Genomic DNA, 12,233 nt, shown 5'->3' on the forward strand with positions numbered 1-12,233 from the left:
AGTGACTTTTTGAAGGGCCTTGTTGTCCACGCATCTCCTCCGTTAGTTTTGAAGCTAGAGTCTTGAAATTTCTACACAAGATAGAGTAAACATTTTAGAAGATTTGTGGGGGATTCGATTTTACCGGAGGCGATTTGCCTAAACGCTCGCCTGGACCTGAAAAAATGGATGCCAAAATTTTTCGCCGATTTCGGCGATTTTTGACCTTTGATCTCCAATATCTTTTTTCTTGCAAATATTTTGTTAAGACATGTAGAACAAAAGTTGTGCACATTTACGAGATCTTTTCGAAAATATCAAGATTTAGGGGCTAGCCCCTTAAATTAGGGATCTAGAAGGGCTCAAAGTCTAGATCAAATATCTCAAAAATCGTTCATATTTTGGTATAAGTCAAAGAACAAAAAATGTTCATCTCAACAATCCAAATCTATTCATATAAAAATTTAGGTCATATGTTACGTAATAAGGGATTTTAAGGGCCAAAACCATAAATTTTTTACACCTTGTATCTCGAAAACGACAAATATTTTGAAAAGCAATAAAGAACAAAAGTTGTTCAGAATGATGATCTGAACAATATGCATATTTCGTTTTTACCCTATGTGGCCCCGTTAGGGAGCTACAGTTTGGCCCCTAAAAATTACTTCTAGAAATAACTCCAGAACGGTAAAGAATTTCTAAATACTTGTTGAACAAAAAATGTTTGAAATGTCATGACCTTTCTTACGATATCAAGCAAAAGGGGCTGACCCTTTAAATTAGGGGCCCAGAAGGGTCCAAAGGTTTATGAGAATATCTCAGAAACTATTAATATTTTGTAATAAGTCATTGAAGCGGAAATGTTCATCTAAACGAGCTTGTTCTTATCAAATCAAAAAGTAGGTCATATGTTACGTAATAAGGGATTTTAAGGGCCAAAATCATAAATAATTGATGCCTCATATCTTGAAAACGACAAATATTTTGAAAAGCATTATTGAACAAAAGTTGTTCAGAATGATAATCTAAACAATATGTACATTTCGTTTTTTCCCTATGTGGCCCCGTTAGGGAGCTACAGTTTGGCCCCTAAATATTTCTTGTAGAGATAACTCGAGAACGGTAAAGAATTTCTAAATACTTGTTGAGCAAAAAATGTTTCAAATGACAAGGCCTTTCTTACGATATCAAGCAAAACGGGCTGGCCCTTTAAATTAGGGGTTCAGAAGGGTCCAAATGTTTTTGAGAATATCTCAGAAACTATTAATATTTTATAATAAGTTGTAGAAGCGGAAATGTTCATCTCAACGAGCTTGATCTTATCAAATCAAAAAGTAGGTCATATGTTACGTAATTAGAGATTTTAAGGGCCAAAATCGTAAATATTTGACGCCTCATATCTTTAAAACGACATATTTTTTGAAAAGCATTATCGAACAAAAGTTGTTCAATGTGTCATAACCTATCGATCAATATAAAAAAAATGGGTCTGTGGGCCTCATGGCTCGCCTGTAGAGTCGATTTTTGTCGATATCAGTCGATTTCAAAAACTTGTAACTGGTAAATATTTTGTAAGGACATATTGAACAAAAGTTGTTCAGTTTCTCGAGATCTATCGATTGATATCAAGAAATAGGCCTATGGTCCTAATGGCTCGCCTGTAGAGTCGATTTTTTGTCGATATCGGTCGATCTCAATAACTTTTTACAGGTAAATATTTTGTAAAGACATATAGAACTAAAGTTGTTGAGTCTATAGAGGGCTAACAAATGACATCAAGAAATAGGCCCGCGGGCCTTATGGCTCGCCTGGAGAGTCGAATTTCAAACGAATTTCACCGCAACTTTGCTTCAGAAGCTTATGATATGAAAAATTGATTATAGCTAAAGTGTCTTAAAGTCGGAAACTAAATTGGGACTCATTTGTCTTTTTTTTTTTTTTAACTCCGAGTGCATCAACAAATCGGACGGAAGACCTACTCGTTGCTCGCAACGAGATCGTGTCTAGTTTTTTTTTTATTTTTGTTTTAGCAATGGCATTTTGCTATTTCTATTTCCGTTTATAATTTCAATTTTTTTTTCTTTTGGTAACTCTGGTTCTATATTTTTTGGTTTTCACAATTTCATTTATGTTAATATTTCTTTATTATTGATTGCTATTCCGAATTCTTAAAACATGTAGAATAAAAATTGCAAACAGACACAGATTAAAAACGTTGAAAAACATATTCAAAATGTAGCACCTTCATAGGGGTGAATATAACGTTCAAACCTTTTTAGTTTGTCTGACTTCAAGCAATCAGAAAGCAACCATATGAATGACCAACATACACTTATCCATGGAAGTCCTCGTGTTTTGAGTTGCATTTTTCCGGAAATTTTCTTTCTTTTCAATACTGGTTTAATATAGTATATGTATCTTTTTTTGCGAGACTGTGAAAAATTAATTGTTTGTTTAAATTACATTACAATTATAATTTATACTATGATAAAACAAAAATAATATTACTAGTTCATAGAGATATTACTAGGCCTAATATTTTATATGGATGAAAACAATGAAATTTTGTCCAATCGATTATTGTTTTGTTCGAAACTCAAATGTAAACAATATGGCGGATAAGGAAAAGCAGTCGTCATGGTAGATAGCACGCTTTGAGTGAAGAGTTGAAAAATATAATGTTGCTTCATTATGCGCTTTATCACAAGAGTTGACGGTGTATTTTACAACCAGAAATACAGGTAAAACTCTAACGAAGCTCTTGAAGTGCGCACTAAACCCCTCTTTTGCATGACCTTTTTAACCAAACTGTCAACAAGCCAAAAATATTGTAGATGGGTTTATCAGTTACTTCATATGTACATGTTACCCGATCAGTTGAATTATGGGCAGGCCTAATGGGTACATAACATGAATTAGATGTTAAATATTGGCTTGGTGCACGGCAAACAGTTTGCAAACAATGAAGGTGCTAATTATATATATATATAGTATATATATATACATATATATATATATATATATATCCAAGCAATGAAAATATCACCACTTTCTACAATGTTTTTTTAGATATTTCTGATACCGATGGATGATGCAGAACGACCCACAACCAGTCGGGGTGTACGCTCTCGAGCCCGACGACCCCCTTCTCGGGGTGGTAGACAGATTGAACACTTAATAGATGATGAGACTGAAGAGAATGGAAGACCAGGATCTCGACGAGGATTTACGCCAGAAACATACGATAGGTAAAGATATATAATTACACAAATTCATTATAAGAAGAAGGTATTCATCGTTGATAATTCATGTAATAAAAATAGAACAGAACAAAAAGTTTCTTCTTCGTCAAACATTTGGAAGGAGTGACATTTCTCAGATTTGCATCAGACCCGAACAGTTATAGTATGATTCAGTTTTGACATTTTTACACTTTCATTTTTTAATATCTACATCATAGAAAATGACATTTAAAAAAAAAGAATAACAATATTGTGATTATTTTTTTTTATAAACCATTATTTTCTTATTCACAAAACAAAAATAGATTTATAATGATTGAAATCTGTAGTGAGAGTATTACTATGTATTACTTTGTGTTAATTTGTCATCATTTTAAAATCATTAATACAAAATAAGTGTAATGACTGCATGTTTTTGTAACAATTAATTGACACTGTATTAAATCATGTTTCAGAGAGGATTATGATGAATTTTCAAGACAGAATCATGTGATTGAGAGACAGATAACACCAGAATATGATGATCCACTTAGTCTTATCTCAGGGCATATGTCTCCTCGGCAGCAGAGAAATTCTCCTGCTTTCAGAGATAGTCCTCACTCACAAAGAGGTTACCGGCCTCACAGAGACAGTCCATTAGTCTACAGCCCAACAAACCATGAATCTCCTCAGAACACCCCATATGAAAGACCCTCTTCCAGGAGGAAAGGGGATATTCTGCATAGTGATAGACGGTACAGCTCGGTTTCTCCTCAGCATGACGATCATCGTTATGGTTCCTCTCCAGCGGACAGGCATTATGGATCCTTATCAAATTATGAACATCCTGACCATGGATATGGTGACCAAAGTATCTACAACAATAATCAGCATTCTGGTATGATACTTTCCAGTGCAGTGATTTGATTTTCATACTAAATCTCAAACTTAATTTTAGATGCTCAGAAGGGTCATATTATTTTGGATGTACATGTATCTGTTCAAGAGACACTCAGTCCTTTATTATAATCTTGGATAAAAATTTAAAGTTAAATCAACATAATGAATCTTAAATCTATGCAGGATAGATATATTCTATCATCAAAGGGAGGTTTTGATCTTATATTAATCCAAAGCCAATTCTTACTTGGATTCAAAGCTCAAATAGGAATTTGCCACCAAAGGGAGAAACATTGTTTAAAGTAACTTTTACTGTGTTTTTTTTTTCTTGAGTAAAACCTGTGTACAGCTTTCTATATCCATGGCATTGGTCCTACATTGACAGTCAAACCTCATTATCTCAAACATAATAGGGCTGGGAAAAACTTTTATATATCCAATGGTTTGAGATATTGAGGTGAAAATACATAAAGAAAATATAGACGGTACTTCCAAATCACTTTGATATATCCATGGTAATTGATATATTGATGTTAAAGATAGTCCGACTGTATAAATAATGCAATAATAGAAATGATTAGCCCAAATGCAAAACATTTTAAGCTAGCTTCTTAAAGTGGAAAATATTTTTTTTAATTCACACATGAAATAGAGGTTGGTTTTGATCTTAAAAACAAATCATTAACAATTATTAATTTAAAATGATAATTTTAGAAACAATCTAATTGAATTACAGATTTGGTGAACTTTTTCTTTATTGGTAATGTTGTTTTATACCATATGGCCAATATGGCAGAGAGACACCAGTCATTAATGATATTCTTTATATATCTCTTTGAAGAGTTCAACCAAAGAACAAACTCTCCTGAAATGGAATCCAATGTTTTTAGTGTGGAAGATTCTTGGCATCCAACTCCCAGAGATAAGCCCCCAACCACCCGTCCAAAGTCCAGCAGAAAAAGATTGAAGAGTGGCAGAAAGAAAAGACAAGAACAAGAGTCCCAACAGACCTATTCAGCTGTGGGTATGTATCATCTTGGTAAATGAATTTGAGATGACATAGTTTCCACATCTATTCTGGTTCAAATTCAAACATATAGTTGTACATAATCAGTTTAAGAGATGTAAACCTGATGAGAAATGAGAGTCTGTTAAACCAGGATATTAAGAGGTCAAATGCACTCTTTGGCAGTGGTTAAGACTTGTTTTAAAAAATAATTAACTTTCTATATCCAAAATTGATAGGAACTGATCATCTTAAAAAGATAGAACTTTGTTCGAATGATCAATCACAGAATAAAGATTTATGCTGTGTGTCACATGACAGCTAGGCTTAGTTTTATCTTGTCCTTAATATCTGATCTGGCCTTGAAAACTCATTGTGTCTAAAAAGCAGTACATTAGTGTTCTGTATGTTTATGCTACCAATTACTTGACAATGATGTAGTGTCATGTTTACAAACAAAAATTTCTAAAACTTTTTTCTTGTCAAGCAATTGCATATGTGACCGAAATAAAGATGGCAATCAAAAACATTATGGGTTGACAATACCTGAATCCAATCTGTATATATTAATTCATGGAATGTGCATATGTTCCTATAAGAGAAAAAAAATATTCACATTTCATTTATTGTACTGTCAGTATAACAAAGGGCACGAAAATCTTGAATTGAAAATTCAATGTTGTTTGTAGATACACCAATACTCAGACCCCCATCATCACTCTCAAAGTACAAACCCCTTCCTGCCATTGGGGCTACATCACCTACTACTGATGACACGGACGACATCTCCAAAAAGGCCCAGGTTATGACACTTGGGCTTGGTGAAAGAACTCAAACAAGTTATTCAATCGAACTTCACAAAAAAGACTCTGAAAATCCATCTGAACATTGCACTTCAAGAGGTAGTGATGGAAGAGGTAGTTTAGATCAAAAACTGAGCAACAGAAGAGAAAGCTTAGAACAACAAAGTACCCATTACAGACAGCAAAGTTTAGAACACCCTGATTCAACTAAAGAAATAGATCTGTCTAGCAAAAATGGGTTCCAACCACACGACCTCCCAAGAGAACCTGATGATGCAGAAGTGAGGATTTTGTTAGCCATAAGACTACCTGATGGCCGAAGACATCAACGGTATTTCAGGTTGGTGGAAAAAATGGATCTGGTGCTAAAATTTGCAGAAAATGTGAGTGGAATGGACTTGGCGGAGTTTAGACTGGCTTGTAATGCCCCACGGGCAGTGTTTACTGACTTGACACAACAAGTAGGCGAGTCTGGGATTCAGGACAGGACTATTCTATACCTGGAGGAGATGGAATAGAAAAAACTAAAACGCTAACCTCTACTTGCACAAAAATTGACAAGGCATACATGTTTAATTAAGTACACACAGTAACATTGTATGGAATGAAAATACTTGTAAAATGAAAGTTGATAAAAACTTGTCAATTTAAAGAAAAATCTGCTGTGAAAAACTACTGTAAAATTGCATATTTTTGTGGGGTCAAATTATTGTGGTTTGTGAAACATAAATATGTAGTTGGGAATTTGATCTTCTTGTTAAAGAACTGTTCTTCGTTATTGTAGTTCACTTTTCTCTTGCTTATGCAGGTGTATGATCATACCACAAAAACAACAAAAATCACCCCCACCAAAATTATTAATTTTGCAGTACACCCCCCCCTCTCTCTCTCTCTCTCTCTCTCTCTTTCTCTCTCTCTCCACATATATAGTGCAGGGTTGTTTCTTTGTGAACAAAAAAAAAGGTGCGACAAACTTGTCAAAAGATGTTGTTTTGTTTATCTTATTTCTTTGAAATAATTGTTATGCATAACACTAAATGCTGTTTCACAGTCCAGTGTGTTAATCAGTACCCTGGGGCTTGCATTGCATGCTCTAGACCATGTTTTATTCGTTGCTTCTTCTTTTTCTACTCACAATGCAAATATTTGTACCAGTGTCATATTTCTTTCTTTTTTTATTATTTTGTTTTAAAGTACTTGTTATTAATAGTAGCTGAATAATGCCATACCCCTGTAAGACCATCTTCCCTAGCCAATAGTTTACGCTGTGCTTTGAGAAGCGGATCAGTGGATCGTAAATCCTTGGCTAGCGAAGATGCTGTAAGACTGTCATAACGCATTTTTGCCAGAGTAATATCTGTGTATAGTCAACTTAGATCTCATAGTAAATTTAACAAATGTACCTCATTAGTTCACACTGTGTGTGTATAGAATGGTACACATGCACTGGTGCCAACAGATAGTAATGGAAGTGTCAGTGTGTACCAATGTAAATACTTTTATAATGTCCAATATGTTAATTGGTAAATTACTGTATTTTAGACTGGGGTGTATGCTTTCTGGTGTTTTCTGTTGAAAAGAGGACAAATATTATCTTTTGTTTCCATGGGTCTCTACTTCTTGTTTACTTAAATCATATTATTTTTATATATATGGTATGGGCAGAAAGTGATATTTCAGGTCTGTGATATTTCCAACATTTGCTGAGAATTCATTAGGAATGAATGTGCATCTGTTTGTATTATGGAGGTTTATATAAACAATGGAAACCTTTAAGGTAATATATAGTAAACCCTTATACTGACATGACCACATGATTCCATTATTTTTATGTTCCCCATAATACAAAACAGCTTAGACATTTAGACTTTGTATTCGTATTTTGTAATATATAGGTTTTTATGTCAATTTGAAAGGTCGACGTTGCTTTTATTAAGAAATAAAATACATGGAAACAACATGAGTTCATTACTGACAAAAAATTGGGATATGTAAATGTTCTCAATTTTAATTCATTATAATTAAGAACTGTGTCGGTGGTATACACAAACTAATTTGCATTTATAATAAAATTTGCTTAATTTTAAACCATACCTTTATAGAAGAAGATTTTGAAAGTGATCTAAAAAAGTTGATATCAAAATCCACTTGTGAAATCACATGCGGGGAAAAAAATCAATGTTAAAACTTTATAACTTGTTTATAATACCAGTTATTATTTGTCGTATTTATCTAATTATTAGTATTTTTTAAATTAAATTACTACATGTAGGTCAGACATAGGAAAGTGACATACCAGAGTGTAGCCTCATTTCGTGCTATTCAAACTGTTTGTCGTATTAACAACATTTCAGTAAAAAAAAATTAATAGTTAAAGGAACCTTTTTGAACCACCATGCAATTGATAAAGTAATACATGTATTAAAGTGTGGGAATACCTTGCCATTGCCCCCCCCCCCCCCTTAATTCAAATCGAGGAAAAATGACTACATTGTATATCTACCAGGCAATTAAACACAATGATATATTTCTTTAAAGCCAGGAGTTTCGGGACATATCAACTCACCCCTAATCCCAATTAGATCACGCAGTTTTTAACATAATTTTAATTGCCAAAAAATTACTTTTTATAGGCCCTAAACAATGTATTTCAGCTATAGTGGAGGTATTTCTGCGGAATTCCCCAGATGTTCACTACAATATATAACCAAGCAAAGGTACCACTATGCATTATATGCTAATCTCAAGAGCTTCAGGTGATTTTGCATCCTGGGGCCAGTGTCGGATTAAGAGGACGGTCCCATTTTTCGCCACAAATTTCCAAATTATGAAAGCTTCTGAGCAATTCATTTAAAATTATGTATATATATATATATATATATATATAAAGATCGAATTTTGATTCGATTGAAATGTGAGTAAAATCCAGATGATTGAGTATCTTGGCTAATACTTGGCTTTCACATGTGCAACCCCCCCCCCCTTTCGGAAATCCTGGATCCGCCAGCGAGTGCATTGTCCTGGGGTCTTACGGCAGCTCGCAGACCATCAGCTTATACATGTATACTCAATCCCTGGTTTGGTTTGGTTTTTGACACACACACACACACACTCTCTCTCTCTCTCTCTCTCTCTCTCTCTCTCTCTCTCTCGTTGAATGTACATGCTGGAACATAGTTCGTTCAGCTTGCCTTCCTGTACTGGTGCGTATCTATACCCCTATATGTAGAACACAGTGCTCACCCGAGTTACTGCATTCTCCCATGCATGCACATGCAGTTACCACCCCCCCCCCACCCCCCCACCCCCTCGTGTAGTCCTAATAACACAGTCGTGATGTGTGGTAATTCTTGAAAAGGAGATTTCTCAGAGTTTTCCATCGTATTATTGGTTTGAACATATTTTATTGCATATATAATATACAACAGGTTTGAACACAAGTTCTTACAACTTACGAGGTTCTCACCTTAGATTAATTGATAACAATTGTCATAAAACATATGTATAGATAAAATAAATACATGTACATATAGCATAAAGTGAATTACTATCATGAGAATCTGCCTGAATTAAGTTAAAAATTAAAAATTAAAAATGTTGCTGTTAGTTTCTTACCCCAAATTGTCACTGCCCCAAAGTAAAATCCGTGTATCAATAATAGATAATTCTTGTATTTGAAAAAGTTCATTAAACATAACATTTCTTACTACTGAAAATCCTTTACAAACAAAGAAAAAATTATATGCATCTTCTCTCATACCACAATCGTATTATTATTAACAACTCTAAACACTTATCTCCCCTCCTTGATTCAGGTGTCATGGAATGAGCAAATTCGAATTGAATGTTTTAATATTAATACATTGAATCCTTGTGGTTTTTGAGAAGAAACTTTTAAATTTTTATTTGCTATATATACATATGTAAAGTTTTGAACCTCTACTGTGGCAGGTATGTGGAAGGGGGGGGTGTTACAACCCCTACTTTTTCAGACAATGTTTAATTTGCGTTTTTTCTTCTTCTTTCTTTTCTTCTTTTTTTTACAAGAACATACACATGCCAAGTAAAATACGTAGTGTGACTGCACTTCCGTTTTAATAGTAAAACTGAATGGAAAAAGGTATACCGGCCACCATCCTGCCCCTCTTACGATCGATCTAAGATTTTGAAAATGTATAATGTTATTTCTTTCCCTTCTTTTTTTTTTTTTTTTGTTTTTTTGTTTTTTTGTTTGTTTTTTTTTATTCATTTAATGATTCTATTTTTATTTTATTTTAATCTATTTATTTATTTTTGCATGACATTTTTAAGAATTTTAAACAATTGTGGATAAGTGAAGAAAGAAACTCCCCCCCCCCCCTTCCACTCCACCTATGAAAACCTTGCTAAGTGCCTGCATGGCTCCAATAACTTAAATCTACACTGCATGAAGTTGTTTCTATATTAATCTGACAACATTTGCACTTGTAGTTCTTTATAATTTTCATACAATGCTCCTATGAAATAAAAATTATATCATGGACTCACCTTGATCTTAGGGGTCACGGCATCGTCACGGTGGAAACGAACTTTGATATACACTATATAACTAAGCATGCATGCAAATCAGTTTGACATATTGTGTCCTTTTGATTCTTGAGATTTTGAAGGGGAAAAAATCCTATAAATCGTAATGAGAAAAAAAATGAATTCTTCTGGTGGCACCTCCCTGCACTGGGAGTCCGTGGTGTATGCACAGGCACCTGAAGTATGGATATGACTAGTTTGCTACACCCTTTTTGATAATTTTTCATGTAGCAATAATTTCTCTGAAATGTGTGAATTCCCTGTCTATCTCATCCCTCTTTCAATTTACGTAAACGTTTCATGCTTTTTGTAAGCTTTAGAGATTGGCCGGTGAAGGCCTAATAAACTGTGGCCAATCTCTGTTCTATTTAAAGTAATTCCACCCTCCGGTGATGTCATAAGATATTACAAAATCAATGATTTATTTAGATTTATGCATGATATTACCATAAATTTCGTTGAAGTCTTTTTGAATTGTTATTGTAAAATATCTTGTTAAACATAAAATATTTCAAAAGTCTAAGTCATATATAAATAATCAATAATATGTTTCAAAATATTGAATCCAAGGGCAATAACTCTGTTTACATTGAATCCTTTATCAAGTTCATTCTGCGATAGGTTTTCCTTATTTTTTACAGAAATTTTGAATAGTTTTGTAAAGAATCAGTTTCATAAGATTATTATAAATGCTATTATATCATGTAACCAGTTTTTGTAAAATTTTAATGATGCTGTTGAAGAAAAATTGCAATTTTCTGACGTTGATATATTATTTTGTTTTAGTATGTCTTGCATCTTAAAAAGTGTGATGACCTATAAATTTTATTTGATAATTTATTTGTTTTAACTCTGATGACTTGAAATATATACACATCTTAAACTTTATCAGATGATGATAATGCGAGTATGGAGTTACCTTAATATATACTATGTTTTATCGTCGGAAACAAAGTGAACATTCCACGTAGTTTATTAGTTTATCTCTTTATTATTATATGTATATAACGTAGTTGATCAGTTTATTTCTGTTTACCCTTTATATGACAATATTATTATAATATGTATTTCAATGATCATAGTGTCTCATAAGTCAATATAGCTGGATACCAATGCTTTTGATATTGGAACATTGTTATATATATATATATATATATATATATATATATATATATACATTGTGTATGAATGGTATGTTGGCATTGTATTGGTATGCGAGACTGATAAAATATTTATGATTCTGATATAATGTATATATATATATCATGTTGATATTTTGATATTAAATAATTTGCCCGACATTTGCAGCAATCCGGTTAAAAATTAAGTGTCAGAGAGAGAGAGAGAGAGAGAGAGAGAGAGAGAGAGATATTTATTGATTCTGGACCGTTATTAAAATAATAGAATTTCTTTCTACAAAAATGAAGAAAATAAATCTGAGAGTGAAAAAAGCGACCACAAATTGAATTTTATGGAAATTACATAACATTTAGGCCTATCCGCAATGAATTATTTATTTAATGTTAGGCCTGTACGTGTTTCTATATAAACAAACGAAATTCCAGTGGCGTAGCTTCCATTGAGGCAACCGAGGCAACTGCCTCGGTAAAAAAAAAAAAAGAAACACCTTTTACGTTGTTAAAATGTCGATAGCTTCTGGGGGGCTGCCCCCCCCCCCCCCCGACCCCCTGCCTCGGTAATATTCGAACCCAAGCTACGCCTATGAATTCTAATGTCAAAGTTACACTGGGGTTGAAC

The 12,233-nt window shown here is 33.4% G+C and overlaps 1 protein-coding gene across 1 annotated transcript; it reads left to right on the forward strand.

Moving 5' to 3' along the window:
- Nucleotides 1-1,218: 1,218 nt before the first annotated feature.
- Nucleotides 1,219-7,867, forward strand: LOC125646766 (UBX domain-containing protein 10-like). The gene is made up of 5 exons (XM_048873292.2): nt 1,219-2,720; nt 3,049-3,227; nt 3,677-4,098; nt 4,942-5,124; nt 5,796-7,867. Exons 2-5 carry the CDS (start codon nt 3,064-3,066, stop codon nt 6,425-6,427), a joined length of 1,401 nt encoding a protein of 466 aa, XP_048729249.2. The 5' UTR covers nt 1,219-2,720; nt 3,049-3,063; the 3' UTR covers nt 6,428-7,867.
- Nucleotides 7,868-12,233: the final 4,366 nt, after the last annotated feature.

The sequence above is a fragment of the Ostrea edulis genome, chromosome 1 (assembly GCF_947568905.1).
Source record: "Ostrea edulis chromosome 1, xbOstEdul1.1, whole genome shotgun sequence".
NCBI classification, from domain to species: Eukaryota; Metazoa; Mollusca; class Bivalvia; order Ostreida; family Ostreidae; genus Ostrea; species Ostrea edulis.